The sequence below is a fragment of the Spermophilus citellus genome (genome assembly GCF_964194105.1).
Source record: "Spermophilus citellus genome assembly, chromosome: 5".
NCBI classification, from domain to species: Eukaryota; Metazoa; Chordata; class Mammalia; order Rodentia; family Sciuridae; genus Spermophilus; species Spermophilus citellus.
In genome coordinates, this window is record NC_138186.1 from 55253616 (window position 1) to 55274619 (window position 21004).

Consider the following 21004-nt stretch of genomic DNA (forward strand, 5'->3'; position numbering starts at 1 on the left):
TGTACCAAGGCCCTACCTGCCTGTTTAAGGGTCTCCTATACCCCAGCCAGAGCCCAGTGATTCAATCAATGGACGCTGATTAAATCATGTGCCCAGCGCCCTGGGGAAGAGGCGGGCAGGACGGGAAAACTGCCTTCAGGAGGCTCAGCATACGGGAAAATGTAACACAGGTACGCAGCAGTGGGGTACAGTGGGGTGCACCTGTAATCCTAGTTCCTCAGGAGACTGAGGCAGGAGCTACTCAACAGCCTAAGCAGCAACAAGACCCTGTTTTTGGAGCTGGGGATACAGCTCAGTGGTAGAGCACCTCGAGGTTCAATCCCAGTAACAGGAAAAAAAAAAAAAAAAAAGACACATATATGGTGACCCCAACACAGACCAAAGGAGACTGGCTCAATCATGTACAGCTTGGAGGCACATTCTCAAGAGAAATGGTGTCAAAACGAAAGAAAGTCCCCAGTGGGTTTGATGAGCACTGGAACCTTCTAGAACCGTACCCCAAAGTACCCTCCATGACCCTGAAGTAGCCCTATCTCAGCCCCAGGAGCCACACTCCAAAGGAGGTGCTGCTGTACTTTCACCAGGCAACCTATGGACCTGTCCACACAGAGAACGCCATGTCCCTGCCAGGAGGGCCTGCAAGATGAAGGGTGAGGGGTGCGGTCAGCCCCAGAGCGCACCCTAGGTTGGGGAGAACTGGGCCAGGCAGGGCCCCGCAGGGAGGCCTGGGGGTGGCTTCCTGGATTGGAGGAGTAGAGGAGGGCTGCATCTGTGCTGCCCGAGTTTGGGGGCGCTGGGAGAGAGGGCAGGGAGAAACCAGCTTCATGGTTCCGGACATTCATTAATAATTACCCTCTAGGTTTGGGATCCAATGGGCCACAAGTCAAGGGCCTTGTGGGCAGGGCTGGGTGTGCAGATAAGGCAAGTCCCCAGTGGAATGGGCTCCAATAGGTAAGGGCCACCCAGACAGCGGTGGGGGCCAAGGAAGGAACCTGCAGATGCAGGGTCAGGAGAACCTCCCCTAAAACAGTCTCAGCCTACAGTGACCTCCTGCCCGGGAGCCCCCAGGGTCCCTCCCGTATGCCCGGTCCCTAGTGAATCCTTAATATGCAAAGCATGGTGACACCTCCCACCACACACACGTTAAGGCCCCACCAACCTCAAAAGTGTCAAGTGACTCCCTTAGTTCCTACCACCCTTAAGTGAGCACTGGACACACAGCTGGCCCTCAGGTTGGGTTTTTTGTTTTCTGTTAAACACACCCAACAAAAAAGATGGAATGCTTCGCAGATTTGTCTCATTGGCAATGACCACGTGAGCCCTCTCTGTTTTGCCCCAACGTCAAGTATATGTGCTGCCAAAGTGAGCAGGGCACTCGGTGTTTAGTGGCCTTCGTAAGCAAGTCCTTGGCTCAGAGAGAGGTGCAGTGACCTTGCCTAGCCACACAGCAAGCCTGCTCAGTAACTGGCTGTGTGCTAGGCCCCCAAACGTGGGTGAGCTCAACTCATGGGGCCGCTGATCCAAGTGGACACTGATCCGGGGCTGGGCTAGAGTGGCGAGGGAAAGGCGGGGTGCTGAAAAGTCATGAATCAGGACACCCTCCCTCTTCCTGCCACCCTTGAGGGGGGAGAGGGTACTGACAAGACCCCAGCCTGTCCCATTCAGCCCACTCAGCACTCATCCCCCAGGGAGGGGCCTCCACGGGCTGCTGCAGGGGACAGGGATGCCGAGAAGGGAAGGGCACCCTTCCAAAGCCAACACGGGCAGCAGGATGCATTCCATTCCCAGGCCGGGGGTGAGGGTTTTATTGGAACAGCAGTGATGAGCAGGTATGGGACTGACATCTTTCTCCTCCGGAGTCTGTAAACAGGTGCCCACCTCCATTTTGCACCAGGGGACACAGTTGGAGCAAGAACCCTTCGAGAAGCACAAAGAGAACCCTTACCAAAATAAACACCCATGAAGGGCCCTCCGGAGCCCTCAGCATGCTACAAACTAGCCTACCTGTCCCTGGCCACGCAGAAGAATCTGGACAGCAGAGATCCCCAGGGGAAAGGGAAAACTAAAGCAATTCCCTCCCAAAGTGCAGACCAGACTCTTGCCAGGGTGGAAACATGTCCAAAGGGTGGGTTTAGCTGACAACGAGCTGGCAGAGCGTGCAGAGACCCGGCAACCACAGCTTAGTGAGAGACAGCTACAGCTTTTTCCAGTCTCAGGATCCTCTGATCCACAGACTTGTCAAGGGGCAGGAGGTAGACGCAGTGGGTGAAGGTGAGGGGGCCTGGAGGGGAGAACACAGTTGACCGCCCCAACTCTAAGCTGTGGCACCCACTTACACAACCAAGGTTTTTCTGCTTTAAAACTTTTCACTTTTGCCAGGTGTGGTGGAGCAAGCCTGTACTCCCAGTGACTTGGAAGGCTGAGGCAGGAGGATGGCAAGTTCAAAACCAGCCTCAGCAACTTAGTAAGGCCCCGAGCAACTTAGCAAGACCCTTTCTCAAAATATAATATAAAAAGGGCTGTGGATGTGGCTCAGCGGTTAAGCACCCGTGCACACCCGCGAACACACACATGGACACACACCCACCAACCAGCATTCAATCCCCAGTACCACCACCAACAACAACTTTTCATGCTCAAAATGGCAAGTAGTCCATAATGGTCCACACAGCCAGGAAACAGCACTTTGGTGTCAGAAATCCCAAGACTAAACAGCACAGTACTCCGCCAAGGATCCAGAAAGCAAGCCCAAAGCAAGCCCACGGTGTACTTCATGCTGGGAGCAGTGGGTCTCCAGGGGAGGAGCTTGTGGCTTAGCTGGATCTTTAAGATAAGGTGGCACATGCCTGTAATCCCTGCAGCTTGGGAGGCTGAGGAAGGAGGAGCACAAGTTCCAGGCCAACCATGGCAACTTACAGGAGACTCTGTCTCAAGACAATTTGAAACAAAGAGGGCTGGGGATATAACTCAAAGGTAGAATGTTCCTGGGTCCAACTCCCAGTTACACACATACACACACACACACATACACACAGTCCTTAAGTCTGGCCATAATGTAGACATTATGGTGCCTAAATGAGAGGCAACTTGGCAGGGTGTGGGCTCTGGACCCAAGGCCTGGGTTCAAGCCACTCACTAGCTGTGTGACCTTGACTGTTATTTAACCTTCCTGCCTCCATTGCCTTATCTCTTACAGTTCATTTCCGCTGTGTGGCCACAGTGCCTGTCTCCTTGCCAACCCCAACCCCAACATCATCTGTCACCGGCACACATAAACCTCAAGTTCTTGGTAAGAGCTGAAACTGGCCCTCATGGTGAGGGGATGTACAACACCTCTCCTTCTGAGGGAGATGGCCTCCAACATCTCCCATCTACCGTTGAGGCCAACAGCATCAGGGTAGGAAACAGGTGAGCTCACAGACAGCAGGGTCCAAATCACCTGCAAGGTCTTCGGCTCTGGGTCTAAGAGAGGAGACGTCTAAAGGTTTTCCATTTTGAGGGTTTTGATCTGACCATCAGGGCCCTGACTACTGAGCACAACGAGAAGACCCAACAGCTGGTGTGACAATCACCTTTGACTGACTGACCTCCTCTTTGGGGCCACTGTTCTGTAAGTGCCCCACCAGCTCTAATTGCTCCTTTATTACTCTTCCCCCACCCCTGGTGGGCAGGGTAGCCTTGGACAGTTGCATAACCTCCCCCAAGATCTGGGCCTTGGCTCCAGGAGGCCGGAGGCTAGTCAAATAACCACTAAGCTCCCTCCAGCCTCCCATTTTTATGATCTGCTGCCTGGGAGAGGTGCCCTGAGCACAAGCCACCCCTGCAACCTCCGAGAGGGGATGAAGACACCAGCCAAAAGTTCCTGGGGCGCAGACTCACAGGGAGCAGAGTCCAGTGAGGAGAGACTCCCCGGGGAGCAGAGGCCTCAGTCAGATCTCTTCTGCCTGAGGCTCCAGTCGGCCCAGAAAAACATCCTCCTTTCTGAGCCTCTGGCTCACCAGTTTCATCTTCTGCCTCTTCTCCCAGAAATCACCAGCCGAGGGGAGCCGCTCAGGATCACGAGGTGGGGTGTGTCTTCATATCAGGTCAGGATATGAAGCAGGCCAAAGGGGTAATGTGAGCAGAAATTGCTGTGCACCCCAAAATGCCATCAAGGCAATTTTAAAAGGGATTAGAAATAGGATGGGAAACGGTTTAGCAGAAACTGGCCCAGAGCCTGGACCCTCCCGCAGTGCTACAGGACTAACCTGAACCCTGCACCCAGTCCTGCCCGGCTTTGTCACTCCCAACAGAGCCTCGGTTTCCCATCCAAGAAATGGAATGGCATCCCCAGTCAGGCCCACAGAAGGAAGATCTTAAGGGTCTACAGAGACCCTTGGCAACACAGACACAAAACCTGCACATCTGCAAGCTTCTTTAGAAGGCTGTGGGTGTTGTCACCCAGTGCTGCAGGTAACACCCTGCACACACGTCCACTCCCTCCCTCCAGGATGGGCCAGGAGCTATCAGCTAGGGAGCTGCCACCTCCCCTGCAAACAGTGGGGGCCTTCCCCTGGCTCCTCCTGGACAGTTCTGAGATCAAACAAGGGAGGGGTGCAGGCATGCTTGGCCTCCGGGGCTCCTGCATCTGCCCTCTTGGTTCTGCAGTATGCAGTCCAGGGGAGGTCCCTAAAAGGCAGGAGGAACCAGGCCTCATTCTGCTTGCAGTGGTCCTCAAACAGGCACTGTGTGCCTAGTACATAGTATGTGCTTAGTAAATATCTGAGCGGAGACTGGCTGTTTACTAACTTAAGGTCCTTGAAAGCAAGGACCACAGCTCCCCTCCAGCACCCAGCCCAGGACCTAGGACAGGGACCTGCTAACAACTCACATGCAATGCCAGGGCCTTCTTCAAGGATGGGAAAGGAATTTGGGGGAAATTTGCAAGACAAGGGATACGGGTGGGGGAAAGAAAGGTTTCCAGAGATTATCAGAACCAGATGGGGTGGGAGCTTGGGGGGATGGGGCTGGTAGGGGAATGGGGGCGTGGTCCTGGAGGTAATCAGACCCAGACAGGACCCCCTCCATCAGGGAGAGACCGCAATGAGCTGCAGGTGGCACTGCGCAGCTTTTTCTCAGGATCCTCACCTCTCACACAAAGGTGGAGCAACTAGCCCCCCTCTTCAAATTCTAAGCACACAGAAGTGATAAAGAGATGGAAATGCTAATACCCTGATTTGATGATTACACACTGTACACATATATTAAATTGCCATACTGGATCCCATAAATATATACGATTATTACATGTCAATTAAAAATAAGAAAGCCTATCCTTACCCAGCCCCACCAGATGTGCCTTGAAGGGGAGTAAATTCTCAGCACCTCCCTCTTTGAACAATTCAGAGCTCGTAAAACTAAGGGCCACAGTCTGGGCCTAGATCACCTGCTTAATCCACTGGGCCTTGATCTTCGAAGCGGCTCAGTCCCTTCTGACTTTGCGTCCCCCTTGGCCTAGTACTATAGCACCCAGGCACAACAGACTACGGAGTAACACTAAAACCACATCCTTACTGGGCAGCTCTGGGGGAGCTGGGCCTCATAACATAGGCCCAAGGACAGGGAGACATGGTCACTGCCGTGCCAGGTTCTTAAGTCTCACTAGGCAGGCAAAGTCTTAAATCCTAAGAGGTAAAATCCAGCCAAGGTCACAGGCACAAACCAGTAGGTAGGTAGGTCTGGGATCCAGGGTAGAACCAGCCTTTCTCTTCACAATGGTTCAGAGGAGGGCTTCTCACCCCCAGCCACAAGTATAGTCCACATGGAGCAATGAAAGGCTCTATGGCTTTACCCCTCTAGATGAAGGCCCCTGGCAATCCACTGGGCCAGGCTCCGGGCTACACAATCAGGCAAGGCCGGTCCTGCCACCAACTGCCCTATAGAGCTTCTCTCCAAACTTGGGGCAAGCGGCCCCCCTGGTAGGAGGGGCCTGGTTAAGCAGCTGCAGGCAGATTACAGGGGGGCATGGGAGGTGACACGTTTAAGCAGTACACAGTCCTGCTTAAATGTTTCAGCAGGAAACCTAAATATTTAGATGGAAGAGAGGAAAAAGAATGTACATTTCAAAGCCAGTGAGAGTCCTGACTCCCCAGGGCTCTCTGAGAAGGCTGGTGGTATCTGTCCCCAAGGAGAGCTCAATTCTGACCTCAGATCCTGCAGAACCACCATCCAGAGAGAGTACTGCTGAGGTCCTCTGGACCCAAGAATTCTCCAAAACGTTTAACCAAGGTTTGGGACTGCAGGGAGGAAGGATAAACCTTTCCCTATTTTCAGGCATTGACCATAACTCTTTTGGGGAGCAAGTTGTGGATTAATTTCAAGAAATGGAAAATGATGGGTGACTCTACAAGGGGAAAACTTATGGGTTTTCTTATCCTCCCTTGCCCCTATCTCCAGATTAGGAGCTCAACAGTGGCATCTGCAGGGAGGTATCAGGGACAAGGCATTCAGGGAAGTGGGGCAGAGGACAGCAGCTAATATTCAGGGAGCCCTGTTACATGCCCCAGATGTTCTGTCTGACATGTCCACACATTCTGTGGGCACGAGGGAGAGGCCATACTACTGTCCCTGTTCAGAGTTGAGACAATCTGCTCGAGGGCACCCTGCTTCACTCCCTGAAAGCACAGCTCTGTGCAACTTATATCACAGAGGACACCACATAGTCCTGCACCTTTGTTCTGCTTTATCCACCTTCACTGCCAGGTATTGAAGAGCAGAATGGTTCTGAGTGTCAAAAGTGAGTTCCAATCCAAACCTTGTTTTCCTAACTGTAAGGTCTTGGGCAAGTTCTTCAACCTCTGTGGACTATTCTTTTTTTTTTTTTTTAATATATTTTTTAGTTGTAGGTGGACACAATATCTTTATTTTATTTTTATGTGGTGCTGAGGATCAAAACCCAGTGCCTCTTGCATGCTAGGTGAGCGCTCTACCTCTGAGCCACAACCCCAGCCCTCTGTGGTCTATTCTATAAGATCACAGAACCTGCTGCAGAGGGTGGCTGCGTGGGAATTCAATGTGACGAAGCACATCAACAGCCATGTGGTTACCGCCACGAAGTGCGTGATAACTGTTGGCTCCTATCACCCTCCTCTCTGCCCAAGACTGTCAACCCCAGCCTCTGGCTCTACCTCCACACATGGACTGGACCAAACGCTGAGCCGGCAGGCAGGGTTCAAGTCAGTGCTCTGACCTAGGTAGGTCACCTGGCCTACATTTTCCTGTATGGTGGAAACCGCAAGGTCTCCTAGCCTGCAGGCCTGGTTCCAGGAGACACAAGTAACGTGCCACCCAATGCTTGGTGCAGCAGGCACCCACAGAATGCTCACAGAACCACCAGCCACACTCATTAAGTCCAAGAGTAAAAATCCATCTGTGTGCCCATTACCCAAGGCAAGCTCCTAACAGCTCATAGGAAATAGTCTCCAGATTAGGGGCTCCCTGAGGGCAGAGGCTGGGTTCTGTTAGAAGCCAGGTCCCCTAAGAGGCCATGGGTTTCTTCTCCAGGCTTCAGGAAACAGGAACTGAACCCTCCACAGCCCAACAACCTTTGCTGGTGTCCCCAGCCCCCACCATCTGCAACCCATCACTCATCACTTCAAACTGGATTTCCCCTCATTTCACCACCAAGGCCCAATTTCCTCTCCCTGGCTGGACTGAGCTGAGGGGGAAGACCCTCCGGTCTTTGGGGCTTCATCACACAAAAATGACAGTCAGCAGGGAGGGTCCCCTCTGTGCTTCCACCTCCACTCCGTTCAGGTCTCTGGGTTCGGGGGACAGGGTATCTCCTCAACGAAAGCCTAGAGACCTCAGGAAGCAGAGCAGAGCTGGGCACACCACCTCCGCGTGGACAGTAAGGGCCAATACAAGAAGGCCACACCGGAGGGAGTGTCTTAGGACAGATGAGGGCCTGAGGGGACCTCCAGGGAGGGGTTCATGGTAGGGAAAGAGGTAAGATAACCGAAAGCTGGGGTGAGAGGGGTGGGTCCTCTGAGGCTCTATGGCCTTTCTGGGAAAACCCACACTCCACCACAGCAGAAGGAGAAAGGAAGGAGAGTCCTTATCACAACACACACGGGTGAAGGATCAGCCCACACAAGTGCCATTAATTTAGGGTTGAATATTCCACTTTTTTTTTTAAGTTGCAAATGACTGCGAAGTTAGAGGGAACTTTCTGAAATGTTATCCATTCCCCTACTTGAAAAATGCTAAAATCTGAAGGAGTTCAAATTCCTTGGCTAAACCCAGAAGGGCTTCGTCATCTGACCCTTACCTCCCTGGCATGGGGCTGCAGCCCAGCAGGACCATGATGCAATATTACACCTCCCAGGGGGCTACGGGAAAGGAGCCACCGCCCCCACTTCTTTTTCTAGTTCTTTAAAAACACTCAGTTGATAGATACCCCAAAGTGAGACTGCTGCATAATTTGGTAGTTGTATTTCCAGCTGAAGAGCCACCATACTGTTTTCCACAGGGGTTATTCCATTTTACACGTGAAAAGACAAACACTGTGTGACTCAACGTACATGAGATAGCTGAAGCAGCCAAATTCACAGAAACAGAAAGTAGAATGGTGGTTACCAGCAGATGGGTGGAGAAGGAAAAGGAAAATTACTGTTTAATGGGTATCGTTTTAGTTATGCAAAATGAAAAGGTCTTAGAGGTCTGCTTCACAACAATGTGAACAGAATTTAACACTACTGAACCAGACAATTAGAACTGATTAAGACAGGAGAATTTTTGTTTTATACTATAAAAAAATTCAGTCAGAAGCTGGGGATACAGCTCAGTTGGTAGAGTGCTTGCCTTGCATGTACAAGCCCCTGAGTTCAATCCCCAGCACTACCAAAAAAACATTCAGTCGGGCCCAGTGGCACACTCCTATAATCCCAGCAGCTCAGGAGGCTAAGGCAGGAGGATCGTGAGTTCAAAGCCAGCCTCAGCAACTTAGCAAGGTCCTAAGCAACTCAGCCAGATCCTGTCTCTAAATAGAATATAAAAAAGGGCTGGGGATGTAGTTCTGTGGTAAAGTGCCCCTGGGTTCAATCCCTGATATAATAATAATAATAAAATTATTATTATTATTATTATTATTATTATTATTATTATTATTATTATTATTATTATTATTCAAGGCTGAGAGTGTAGCTCAGTGATATGGTATAGCTTTTATCTAGCATACCCAAAGTCCTGGGTTTGATTCCCAGCACCAAGAAGATCTAGGAAGGCCTTCCTGATTCTTTGCAATACCACCTAGAAATCTGCCTCGGCTATGCATGCCCTCCCCACCACAGAGCAGAGTAGAGCATCTCAGAGCAGCAGTCATAGATAGGTTGAGCAGCTCCACTCCAAAATCCAAAACTTTTTGAATACCAACGTGACATCACAACTGGAAAATTTCACACCTGACCTCACGGGTTGGATCACAGTCATGCAGGTACATTAAAAATAGTGTATAAAATTATACTTAGTCTATGTATAAGTTATAAAAGAAACAAATGAATTTCATGTTTAGACTTGGGTCCTGTCCCCAGGATATCTCATTATGTATGTGCAAATATTCCAAAATCTGAAAAATCCTAAACAAGTATGATCCCAAGCATTTTGGATATAGAAAACTCAAAACTGTAGCTGGGTGTGGTAGTGCAAGCCTGTAATCCCAGAGATTCAGGAAGTTAAGACTCGAGGCCAGCCTCAGCAACCTCGTGAGGCCCTCAGCAACTTAGTGAGACCCTGTCTCAAAATTATAAAAATTCTTTGAAGAGGGTGGGTGGCACTGGAGATTGAACCCAAGGGTGCTTAACCACTGAGCTATATCCCCAGCCCTTTTTATTTTGAGTCAGAGTGTCATGTGATCCTCCTGCTTCATCCTCAAATCACTGGGATTACAGGTGAACCTAGCATGAAATTTAAAAAAAAAAAAAAAAATTGAGAGGACTGGGAATGTAGCTCAGTGGTAAAGTGCCACTGGGTTCAATCCCTAGCACCAAAAAAAAAAAAAAAAAAAAAAAACTCAACCCGTGGTGGCAACTAACTCTTTCGGAGTACAACTTTAAGCAAGCTATGGTGTGTGCGTCCTCAGAGGCTACCCCATAACCACCAGAGCCTGGGCTCCTGGGAAGCACCTGGAGAAAGATCCCTCCTGGGGGCACATGTCTCAACCTCCTTGGGGGCGACAGGCTATTGCCCTCTGCTTTACTCCAGGCGTCCAGGGGAACTCAGTGAAATCTCCTGAGACTTATCTCTGCCCCCTCCACTCCCAAGGGAACCCTGGAAGGAGGCAGACCTATGTCCTGGGCTTCCCTACAGTCACCTACCTCATTCTTTCCATCACTTCTGCCCACTGGCTCTTGTGGAACCTCTCAGAGACAGCATCCCAACCGGTAGGTACAAAGACAGTCTTGAGGGCTCCTCCCCAGAGCTGGGGACTTCCCTGTTCCCCCCCCCCCCAACACAATCACACACAGTTTAGAGGCTAAGCCCAACATGACAGCAAACAACTAAGTTCAAGATAAAAGCCTTTGGCCAGAGGTCAGGGCCAGACAAGCCCAGCATCCAAACCCAAAGGATTGTTTCTTTTAAACACCAGACTATAAATAGGGCAAAACTCCAGGAAAATACTCAGAAGCAGCCATGTCACCTCCCTGCAGCCCCTCCTTTAAGGCTCCCCAGCTCCACAGGAACCTTTCAACACTTGCAAATTTCTGCCCTCAATAATTCTCAATCACTGTGCCCACGACTGTCATCATCTGAAGGGCTCTAGCAAAACTTTCAAAACGATTTAATAAAAAATCACTTTGGTAAAACTCTCACCAGGCAGTTAACAAAGGCGGACGTATCAATTTTGCAAGTTTTCGTTTTGTTTTGCTTTTTGTTATGTAGCAGCCCTCAATTTTTGAGGGGAAACAGAAATGAGCAAGCAAGCCATGAGCCAGGGACCTTGTTCTTCCATTTCCTCTCAAACACCCAACCCACCCACCTTCACTTGTGCAGGCCTAGACGGTAAGAACTGAAGCGGGAGCCAGTGATGGAGAGGCCTCCCCAATCCTCCAGAATCAAAAGCTCTATTGTGGTCACTGAACTTACAAAGGCAGTTAAGTGGACCAGTGAGTTTTTACAATTTCCACCAAGGCTGGAAACAAAGGGGGTGTTCACAGTTAACCCTCAGCTGTCCAGACAAATTTCAGCAGGCCCCAGTGAAGCATGTCAGTCAGGACACTCCACAGGTTTATTTTCTCAAATCTGGGGAAGAGGTCAGGTATTCACAACAGGATGTCAGAACCTCAAAACTGGAATGCGCCTTACCACTGTAGACCCGAGTAGGTAAACAGCACTAAGGGTGCAGAAAATGAGAGCAGGCTTACACAGGAAACCTTGAAACGTGATAATGCACTTGGGCACTTAGAAGGGAAAGAGGTCAGTGGGATCCAAGAGGTTTCCAGGAACAGGCAGCTCTGTGAGCAGTTGAGGACAACTCAGAGTTCAGCCTGGGGAACCACAGCAGAGGACAAAACCAGGGTGATCCTACCTTAGCCCCAGGAGACATGGGAATATTAGGGAGCACCCCAGAAGCCCCATCTCCCTCCCTAAACTAGGAGAATAGGCCACTGCCCATCCTGTCTGGACTCTCTTCCCCCTACTTCTTTTCCCAGTGAATTTCAAATTCTAAGACCCTACCCTGGCTAAAGGTCATCTCCTGAGACCCTCCCTTAGCCCCTCAGACTGGACTGGATCACTTCATTAAGAGGCCCTCCTGGTTGAGTGGAATGGCACACGTCTGTAATCCCAGTGGCTAAGAAGGCTGAGGCAGGAGGATCACAAGTTCAAAGCCAGCCTCAGCAATTGGCCAGGCCCTAAAGCAACTTAGCAAGACATGTCTCGAAATAAAATATAAGAAGGGCTGGGGATGCGGCTCGCTAGTTAAGCACCCCTAGGTTCAATCCTTGATACCAAAAAAGAAAAAAGACTGCTTGTTTGCATGATTTTGGGGTCTGGCAAGAAAGCATAAGAGGCTATTAAAAAAGGAATAAAGATTACTTTGATATGTTGGGGAAAAAAAGGAAGAGAAAAAAGAAACCCTCCTGAACACCTGTGCGGTGGCCCATATCCACCATCTTATTCTGGATGGGTTTATTTATCCTTTCTTTTTTTTGGTGGGGGGGGGTAGATTTTTTTTTTTTTTTTTTTACTGGGGATTGCACTCAGGGGCACTCAACCACTGAGCCACATCCTCAGCCCTATTTTGTATTTTATTTAGAGGCAGGGTCTCACTGAGTTGCTTAGCACCTTGCTTTTGCTGAGGCTGGCTTTTTAACTTGGGATCCTCAAGCCTCAGCCTCCCAAGCTGCTGGGATTGCAGCTGTGTGCCACCACGCCTGGCTTTATTTATCCTTCTTCCCAGCAGCTCAGTCTCACCCAGTGCCTGGCACACAATGGCTACATCATAAATGTTCATTGATTAATTCCCACGTCCTGTGAAACATGATACCCTTAGATGTGAAACCTGCCTACACTATAAGATTCTGGACAAGTTGCATCATCTTTTCCTTTTATTTTCCTTATTCATGGGGTGGTCCTTGAGAGTAAATTAAGAGTGTCTATGAAGTGCTTTTTAAAGAGCCGGGTGCATGGTGAGCTCTCAGATCCTTCCTGTTTATGATCACTGTAAACCAGAGGCTGATGGCTGAGGGCTGCCTGCCACTCCTTCCTTTCAACTCAACTCTCTCTCTCTCTTTTTTTAAAGTGGGTAGAAGAGGGGACTCCAAAAGGAGAAGTCCAGATGGGTGAAATGATGTCTTACTTTAGTAGTGAAGGTGACATCCAGTCAGCCAGGCAACGACACCAAGAAGACCGTGTGTGCCACAGCCTGTTCTAGAGGAAACAGAAAATAGAATTTCCCAGCAGATCAGAGTCCAGCTGAACCAATTTACCAAGCTCACTTACAGAGCAGCAATTCAACAGCATTCCTTTGTAGGCCCAAGAGGGAAGATGAAGGTAGACCAGGGCGAAGGCTCCTGCAGCCAAGGGCCTGGTTATCCTCAGGCCATGCCTCTTGTTGTGTCACTGTGCCACTTTAACTTCTTTGGGCGTTGGTTTCCTTATCATAATACATAAGGTCACTGTAAAGAGTACCTGAAATAATGCAGGTGAAGTACCTGGCAAGGAGCCTTGCTCTGTGAGTGCTCAATAAATGCTAGCGGCAGAGTTGCTTGCTCTCTATACATATCCTGCCTAAGATTTCTCCCTCATTGGAGCCTCACCAAACCTTGTTCTGCACATGAGGAAAGAAGGCAAAGGTAAGTTAACTGGCTTGATGGGAAACTGGCCAAGCCAGATAGCAAAACCAGCCTGTGCCCTCTCGTAAAATCAGGATAATCCACCCACAATGACCAGCACCAGAGAGATGTGCTATCTATGCTAACTTCCCCAGTGGGGCCTCTGCCATGTGGAAAAAGAGGGGAAATTTTGACAAGAGGCTGGGAGAGCAGGCCACCAAAAATCTGGTGGAGCAACTGCTGGAGTAAGGGTTCAAGATGGTTCTGAAGGCAGCAGGAAGGAGCAACCACAAGGTCCCAGGCAGCAGTGGTGCTGGGCACTTGGGCCTGGGCCTCAAAGTTCAACCACAAAAGGGGCCAGGGGAGGAAGCACCTGACAGCTCTGGAGGATTTCTAAAGGTGCTTTACCGGCCTCCTTCTCATGCATTTGAAAGCACACACACAATCTGCAGCATAAGAAAAACAAACCCCAACCCTGACAGCATACTCCAACAAGCCTGCTACCTCCTGCTCCTACCCCAGGAATTCCTTACCAGGGAGTCTTTTATGATTACAAGGCAAATTCAGAACCAGTAAAAGCACAGAACCTTAGGTGGAAAAGGCCCAAGCAACCAGATGGGAAAGAAGATTTCTAAGTTTTCATTTTTGCTTAGACCAAATTTCCTGAGGCTTGAGGCATTGCCCCAAGTCACAGATGAGAAACTGGAACAAGTTAGATTCTGCAGAATAAAACTGATCCTGGCAGATGCTTCCCACTGGTCCGTTTTCATTTCTTGGATTTTCCTGTGAAGGGAGGGGACTCGCCCAGTTGGGATTGATCAGTTTGTTTGGCTGAAACTGGGGACAGATCTGTCCATGTTCAAGAACTTATCCACAGGGCTGGGGATGTGGCTCAGTGGTAGAGCACTGAACCTACATGCACAAGGCCCCAGATTCAATCCACAGCACTGTAAGAAAAAAACAAATAAATAAACTTATCTACAGCATACATAGTGGCACATGTCTGAATCCAACGACTTGAGAGGCTGAGGCAGGAAGATCACAGCTCGAAGCCAGCTTCAACAACTTAGAGAGATCCTAAGCAACAAGCAACTTAGGAGACTCTATCTCAAAATAAAAAATAAAAAAGGGCTGGGGATGTAGCTCATGGTAAGAGTACCCCTGGGTTCAATCCCCAAGTACCAAAAGAGAAAAGAAAAAGAACTCATCTATAATCATTTCCAAATCAGACTGTCCTGATGCCCAAACACTCTTTCTAAAAGCACTACCCACTTTTGTGGGGACAACCGTTAAAGGAGTTAACAGGACCTCAAAAGAAGAGGCCTTCTGTTTGTTCAAACACCTTAAGGAAGCCGTCCAGCCTCCAAAGCTACCACCACCAGCTGCACCCGGCTGCCTAGCCCCTGGACCCCCCTTCCCTTCTCCTTGTGTTTTGAAGTTTATTTTCCCACATCTAGCCTTGAATTCTTTCCTTCCTTCCCCTGCAGGGGCAGAGGAGCAGAGTAGGGGAAACACTTCGAGGGCAGCTCAAGGCTTTATCTTCCCTGCCTGCCTGCCTCCCCCTCTAAACAAAGCCCTGGAGCAAACCAAACAAAAACTCTCCTTCTCCAGTGGAATTATTTCCTCAAGGGAAATCATAAAGCGACCCCCTTCCCACAACACAGAGATACAGCAGACACCCATCAGAAGGAGCCCATCATGTCCCAGAACGCAGGCTAAGATGAACAAAATCAACCAGTACCTTCCCCTCTTCTTTTTCATTTCATTTTATATTTTTGCATTGGGGATTAACCTAGGAGCTTTATCACTGAGTTACAAGCCCAGCACTTACACTTATAATTTTTATTTCCTTTCCTTTTTTTTTTTTTGGGGGGGGGGGCGGTACTGGGGATTGAACACAGGGTGCTTAACCGCTGAGCCACATCCCCAGCCATTTTTTAAATTTTATTTTGAGACAGGGTCTCACTATATTGTTTAGGGCCTGGCTAAGTTGCTGAGGCTGGCTTTGAACTTGTGATCCTCTTGCCTCAGCCTGCCAGTAGCTGGTACTAAAGGCATCACCCTGACCAACCAGTACTTTCTGAAATTCATCCCCAACATCACTTCCTCCTACCTCCACCCCAGAAATTGCTCAAGGGCAGGAAACTTTCCACTGAAATGCAACATTGTCCTGCTAGCCCAAACCTTCCCTTCTGAAGACATTTTTCTAGCGGCCCAGTTGCCAGTGGGAACCTCTGCTCTTTGGTGCAAATGTCCATCTAATCTGGGGATAAGAAGAGAATACTGCTAGCAAGATGTCTTCATGTTTTCTGAAGACTTCCAACATGACAACAGTTTAGTGCAGGAAAGAGGGATGTGGATGGGTTCATTTCCGTTTCACATACTAAGGAAGCGGGCTGGAAATGAGGGACACTGGGCATGCTTCAAGTATTGGGGAGCTGCTGTACATTAAATGTTCCTCATGAGAGTTCCTTTCTGGCATCCTTCATCTCAGGAGAAATGCAACATCTTGGGTTATCTACCACCCTGGTCCTTGTCCTATTATTATTGCAGGTCAAAAATAATAGATGGTTGCCGCTGAGCCCTCAATAAACAGTTCTCAAATTGGCCCAAGGTCCCATTTAGGATGGACAGCCCCAGTTTACCCAAGTTTGAGGTCAAAGCCATCCACTGGGCGTGTGCACCAGAAGATAAGACGTCCCCAATGCCAAGCCCGGAGGAATCTGCCCTCACTCCTTCCTCCGGTAAAAGGGACTCTCCGAGTTTGGTTGTTTGGGCAACCTGCTCTTTTCACAGAGTTTAACTCCAAGCCCTTAAGGGCTGTCTCCCCGTGATAAGCTTTCCGGGAAGCCTGAAGGCGTCCCCGGCATTCCAGCCACCTGCCCTTCTCCAGCGGGCTCCACCCGCCAGGGTCCCCTGCAGAGCCTTTGCAGGACTCGCTCTGGGGACCTTCCCGCAACTCTGCGGAGTTCCCGTTCTGTGCAAAGCCGGGCGGGCGCGGCTCTGGCCCTGGAGCCGGGAAGGTGGAGACGCGAAGGGTGGCGCTAGGCTTGGCTCCCAGACTCCGGGAGCGTCTCCAAGGAAAGATAAACGCCTTTATCCGCCCCACAGCCTCCCTCCAAAAAGGGAGGCACCCGTACACCCACACCGAGACACCGGGCCCAGTTCACCCAGCAGGCAACCCCGAGTTCTTTCCAAGCAAACTAGGTTTCCACGAATCTCCGTGTCCCCGTGGGGGGGGGGGGGTGTAGCGATAGGTAGTCGCGTCCTGAACCACGAAGAGGCAGACAGTCTCACCTGTCACCCCAGGACCTCCCACGGACCCGTGGGGGTCTTCCCTTCAGCACCCCTAGGGCCCCGTCGACCTCAGGTGTGTCGGGGGCGCAGGGGGCGGCTCACCTGCAGGATCTTGTCCAAGCCTTCCTGGCCCAGGCACGGGAACTCCTTGAGCAGATGCAGCTTCTGTGTAGTGTAGTTTTTCTTGGCCTCTTTCCAGTGCGGCTCCTCGAGCACTTCGAAGATCGCCGCCCCGATGGCCAGGTAGAAGATGATGGCCGAAGTGAGCAGTGGGCCCCGGTCCACCATGGCTCCCTAGAGGCCGCCTCGACGCGAAACTTTCCCCCAGCCCCAGCGGCTCCGGGTCAGCCGGCCCTGCAGCCTCTGGAAACAGCTGTTTGAATTTGGAGCTCCGCATGCGCAGTACCCCGTCCCCCAAGCGCCGCTCCCGGGACAAAGTTGCTCGGCCAAGTTGGCCCTCTAAGCGCGGGGAACCGATGCGGCCCCGCTCACGCGGGCCGGGTGGGCCAACACCAATGGGATCCAAGGCGCCCTGAACCTCCGGGCGTGAGGAGCAGAAGGAACTCAGGAGCCGACTCCTCCGGGGAGACACGTGTGCGGCTCCGACGCGCGCCACTGCAGTGTTAGCCGCGCCCGCCTCCGCTCGCCTCTTTAACCCGCCCGCGCAGGAGCCTGACAGGGGAGGGCCCCAGAGCCGACTCCGTCCAGAGGAGGCCCCGCCCCCTCCCAGGCCCCGCCCCTCCCGCCCCGCGCAGGCCCCGCGGCTGGCGAGGGTGTAACCGCGAGGTGCGAGCTGGAGTAAGTACCGCGCTCCCTGAGTTCCCGGGGTCGGCTGCCAGGGAAGGCTGTGCCCAGACCTCCGTGCCCTGCAGTGCCCGAAGGGTTGCGGTCTGTGGGACTCGAGTTGGTTATTAGTGGTGGTGTGTTAACTAAACTGATTGTGCACCTTTCAACTGAGGTCAGGCATTTATTGCTATTGTTATTTTTCTTGTAATTGAGTTTTTGTTTACTGATATTTCTTCCAAGAAAGTTTTATTGTCGGTCTCTTCTAATCTCTCACTCACTTTGCTATTAAAATAAACTGGGGAAAGGGAGCTAGAAAGGGGCTGAAGAAGCTGTAAGGAATCTGAGGATCTCGGGGGAACTACTCCAACCACAAGTGAATGAGAGAGAGGATCCTGGGGTGTCGCCCGGATCTCACTAGCCTGGCTGAGAGTCCCCACATTTGGAAGGAGCTGTCAGGAGACCACCACACTCATAATGGAACACTTGACCTCTTTAATACTCCCAACCTATTTAAATTTGCAAGATGTGCCCCCTCCCCCCCCAAAAAAAAAAAAGATCAGCTGGAGAGGTGAGGGGTCTGATTTATTCAATGAGGTATCCGCAACAACTCTTACATAGTAAACACTCAGTAAACATGTACAATGAAGGAGTGAATGGATTTGCCCAAAACACACACACAGGGTTATTTCTCGCTCACCTTGCTACATTTTTCTTCCAATAAACCCCAGTACTACTTCTTTCCCATGCATCATAGTCCGGGCCTGTCATTAAACCCACTTTCTAGGGAGGAACTGATTGGGGAGAGTTAGTTTGTTCAGTCTCTCCATTGAACAAGTTGGAGGGGCACACTCATTACATTGTTGTGTAACCACAGGCTGGCTCAGACTGTCTTGAGCCTCTGTAGAGGCAGGGATCCCAGAGATTGGAGTCCCAACAGGTCAGAAGGCCAAGGCAGGAGGATGGCAAGTTTGAGGCCAGCCTGGACAACTTAGCAAGACCCTGTCTCAAAAAATAAAAAAGACTGTGGATGAAGCTCAGTGGTAGAGTGCTCCTGGATTCAATACCTAATGCTAGGGGGAAAAAAGTTTCTATCTTTTATGGATCCATGGGCATGCCCCGAGGCAGAGGGCCAAGAGCCGGAGTTGGAACAGGGAAGACCAGGTTTCAGGATTCTGTGTGGCTGAACCTGTTATATCTGTCCCCTTAGATGGTTCCCTAGTCAAGGCTCACCCTGGACAAAGACTTGGGGTGCTCTCTCTGGAGAAGATCCACTCTGCAGCACCAGGTTCCCTCAGCCACCCTGAAAGATTCCCCTTCTCTACCCATCAGCCTCCTACGCACCCAGCACTCTAGCTGTGGTCTAAACCCCAACTCCTCAGTTTCACTCTTCAGTCATCAAATGGGTATGGAGATTGGAGACCAGGCCTCTGTCAAGGATCCTCCCTCTCTGGATGGAGCTCACCCCCTGTGTGAATCCAGCAGCCAGCACGGGGTGGGCTCCGTTGGAGGGACCACAGGCTGGGAAATTCTCTACTCCCCCCCCCCACCTCAGGGCTATGTTCCCTTCTTAAGAAAATAAAGGTCCTCTTCCTATTTCCCTCCCAGGGCCTCACAAAAACACTGCAGAATCCTTTGGGATGAATTGATTTCTAGTCAAAACTTTTGTGATTTCTGGTTTCTCTCCCCTTCTACTGGGAGCCTCCATTTCCACGTCCTTTCTCTTTCTTGCTCTTTCCACATCCTGTTCTCTCTCTATATATATATCTTCTCCTACTTCTGCTAAATCCTTCAACTTTCCCTGTTTCCCCAAACTCCTCTTCCTAGATCTCTGGGCTTGCCTCTCTGCCTCGACTTTGTCTCTTTCCTAGCTGAACGTGCTTGTCCTTTTCTTGTCCACTACAACACTCAGGGCACAAGCGACACCCATTCTCCTTCATGGCAGTCAGTACTGAAACCAATAGTTGTTTAAGCCACATGAGCTTCAAGAATGGGAAAGGGACCAGGTGTGGTGCCACGCACCTATAATCCCAGGATTTGGGAGGCTGAGGCAGGTGGATTGTAAATTCAAGGCCAGCCTCTGCAATTTAGCAAGGCTCTGAGCAATTTAGCAAGAAGACCCTACCTCAAAATAAAAAAAAATAGAAAGGGCTGGGGATGTGGCTCAGCCATTAAGCTCCCTAGATTTAATTCCTGTTAAAAAGTGGGTGGGGGATGGAGTTTGGTGTATGAAGGTGGGAGATATATTTCCTACATGACTAACAGACAAATCTATTCCAACAGCTTATGTGTATTTCTTCTTATTATACTTATTCATCATGACGGAAAATCATTTCACAAGTTGTCACTCATCAGTTTTGAGAATGAAGTCGCTTTTGGTTTTGGGGTGGTATTGGGGATTGAACCCAGGGCAAGTAGGGTAGCACTCCAGTCTTTGTACCACCTCCTCAGCTCAAGTTTCATCTTGACACCAACGGATAATTAGATTTACAGGGGTCCTACCTGGAGAAACTGGCAGAAGGGATCAGTTGTTTTGCCTAAGGTCATGCACAAGCCCTGGCCAAAGGGTCCACGCCCAGTTTTGTTTCTTCCTTATTGCAATTAGGTGAAGAGACTATCCTCTTAGTAAAATAAACACTTGCTAATCCTCTCATAATGCTAAATACTTACTGTTCTACAGGTGCTCCTGGACTCAAGAGGGGTTACGTGGGGATAAACCCATTGCCATGATCCCATTGTAATTTAAAAATATCTGAAATTTTAAGACGGATTTTTTTTCTTTAGTTGCTTAGGGCCTCACTAAGTTGCTCAGGTGGGCTTTGAACTTGCAATCCTCCTGCCTCAACCAAGAGCCGCTGGGATTATAGGCTTGTGCCACAGCACTGAGCCAACACGTTGTAATGGAGCACCACAATCCTGTACACTGTAGAGTCTCAGTAGTTTAGCCTCATGGTCCCATGACTGCCTGGAAACCGTGGTCACTGCCTATCACTAGCCTGGGGAAAAATCCAAATTCAAAATCTGAAGCAGACACAATGTCACATGCCTATAATCCCAGTTACTCCAGAGGTTCAGGCAGGAGGATCTCAAATTTGAGGCCAGCCTTGGCAACTTAGTGAGACCTTATTTCAAAACAAAAATTAAAAGGGCCAGGGATGTAGTTCAGTGATAGAATACTCCTGAATCCAATCCAGTACTAGGGGTGGGGGGGAATTCAAAACTTGAAGTGTAGTCTCTACTGAATGCATGTGGCCTTTGTTCCACCGTCAAAGTAAAAAATCATTGTAAGTCAGGTACCACCTATTTCTGTTTATATTTGTTCCCCTCTGAAAAATCACATCTGGTCAAAGGAGGTATATATATATATATATATATATATATATATATATATATATATATATATATATATATATATCTTTTTATACAGCTACAAGCTACAAAGAACATAAAGTGGTTCAATATTACAATCACTTGAAAACCTATTTCCTTGTTTAAAAAAAAAAAAGCTCTCCAGCTCTCAACTCAAAAGGTCAATAAGTTCTATTTTTGTTTTTGTTCTTGTCATATTGCAACAGTATTAAATGCTTTACAAAAAGCTTGCATTATACATTTTA

At 49.8% G+C, this 21004-nt stretch overlaps 1 protein-coding gene across 1 annotated transcript in view; it reads right to left on the reverse strand.

Moving 5' to 3' along the window:
* The window catches only part of KCNK5 (potassium two pore domain channel subfamily K member 5), a 41066-nt gene extending 23809 nt beyond the window's left edge, over positions 1-17257 (reverse strand). Inside the window, exon 1 of the mRNA XM_081296384.1 lies at positions 16710-17257. Coding sequence (XP_081152510.1) covers positions 16710-16895 — 186 coding nt within the window. The 5' untranslated portion in view covers positions 16896-17257. The remainder of the gene's footprint in view (positions 1-16709) is intronic.
* Between the last annotated feature and the right edge of the window lie 3747 nt (positions 17258-21004).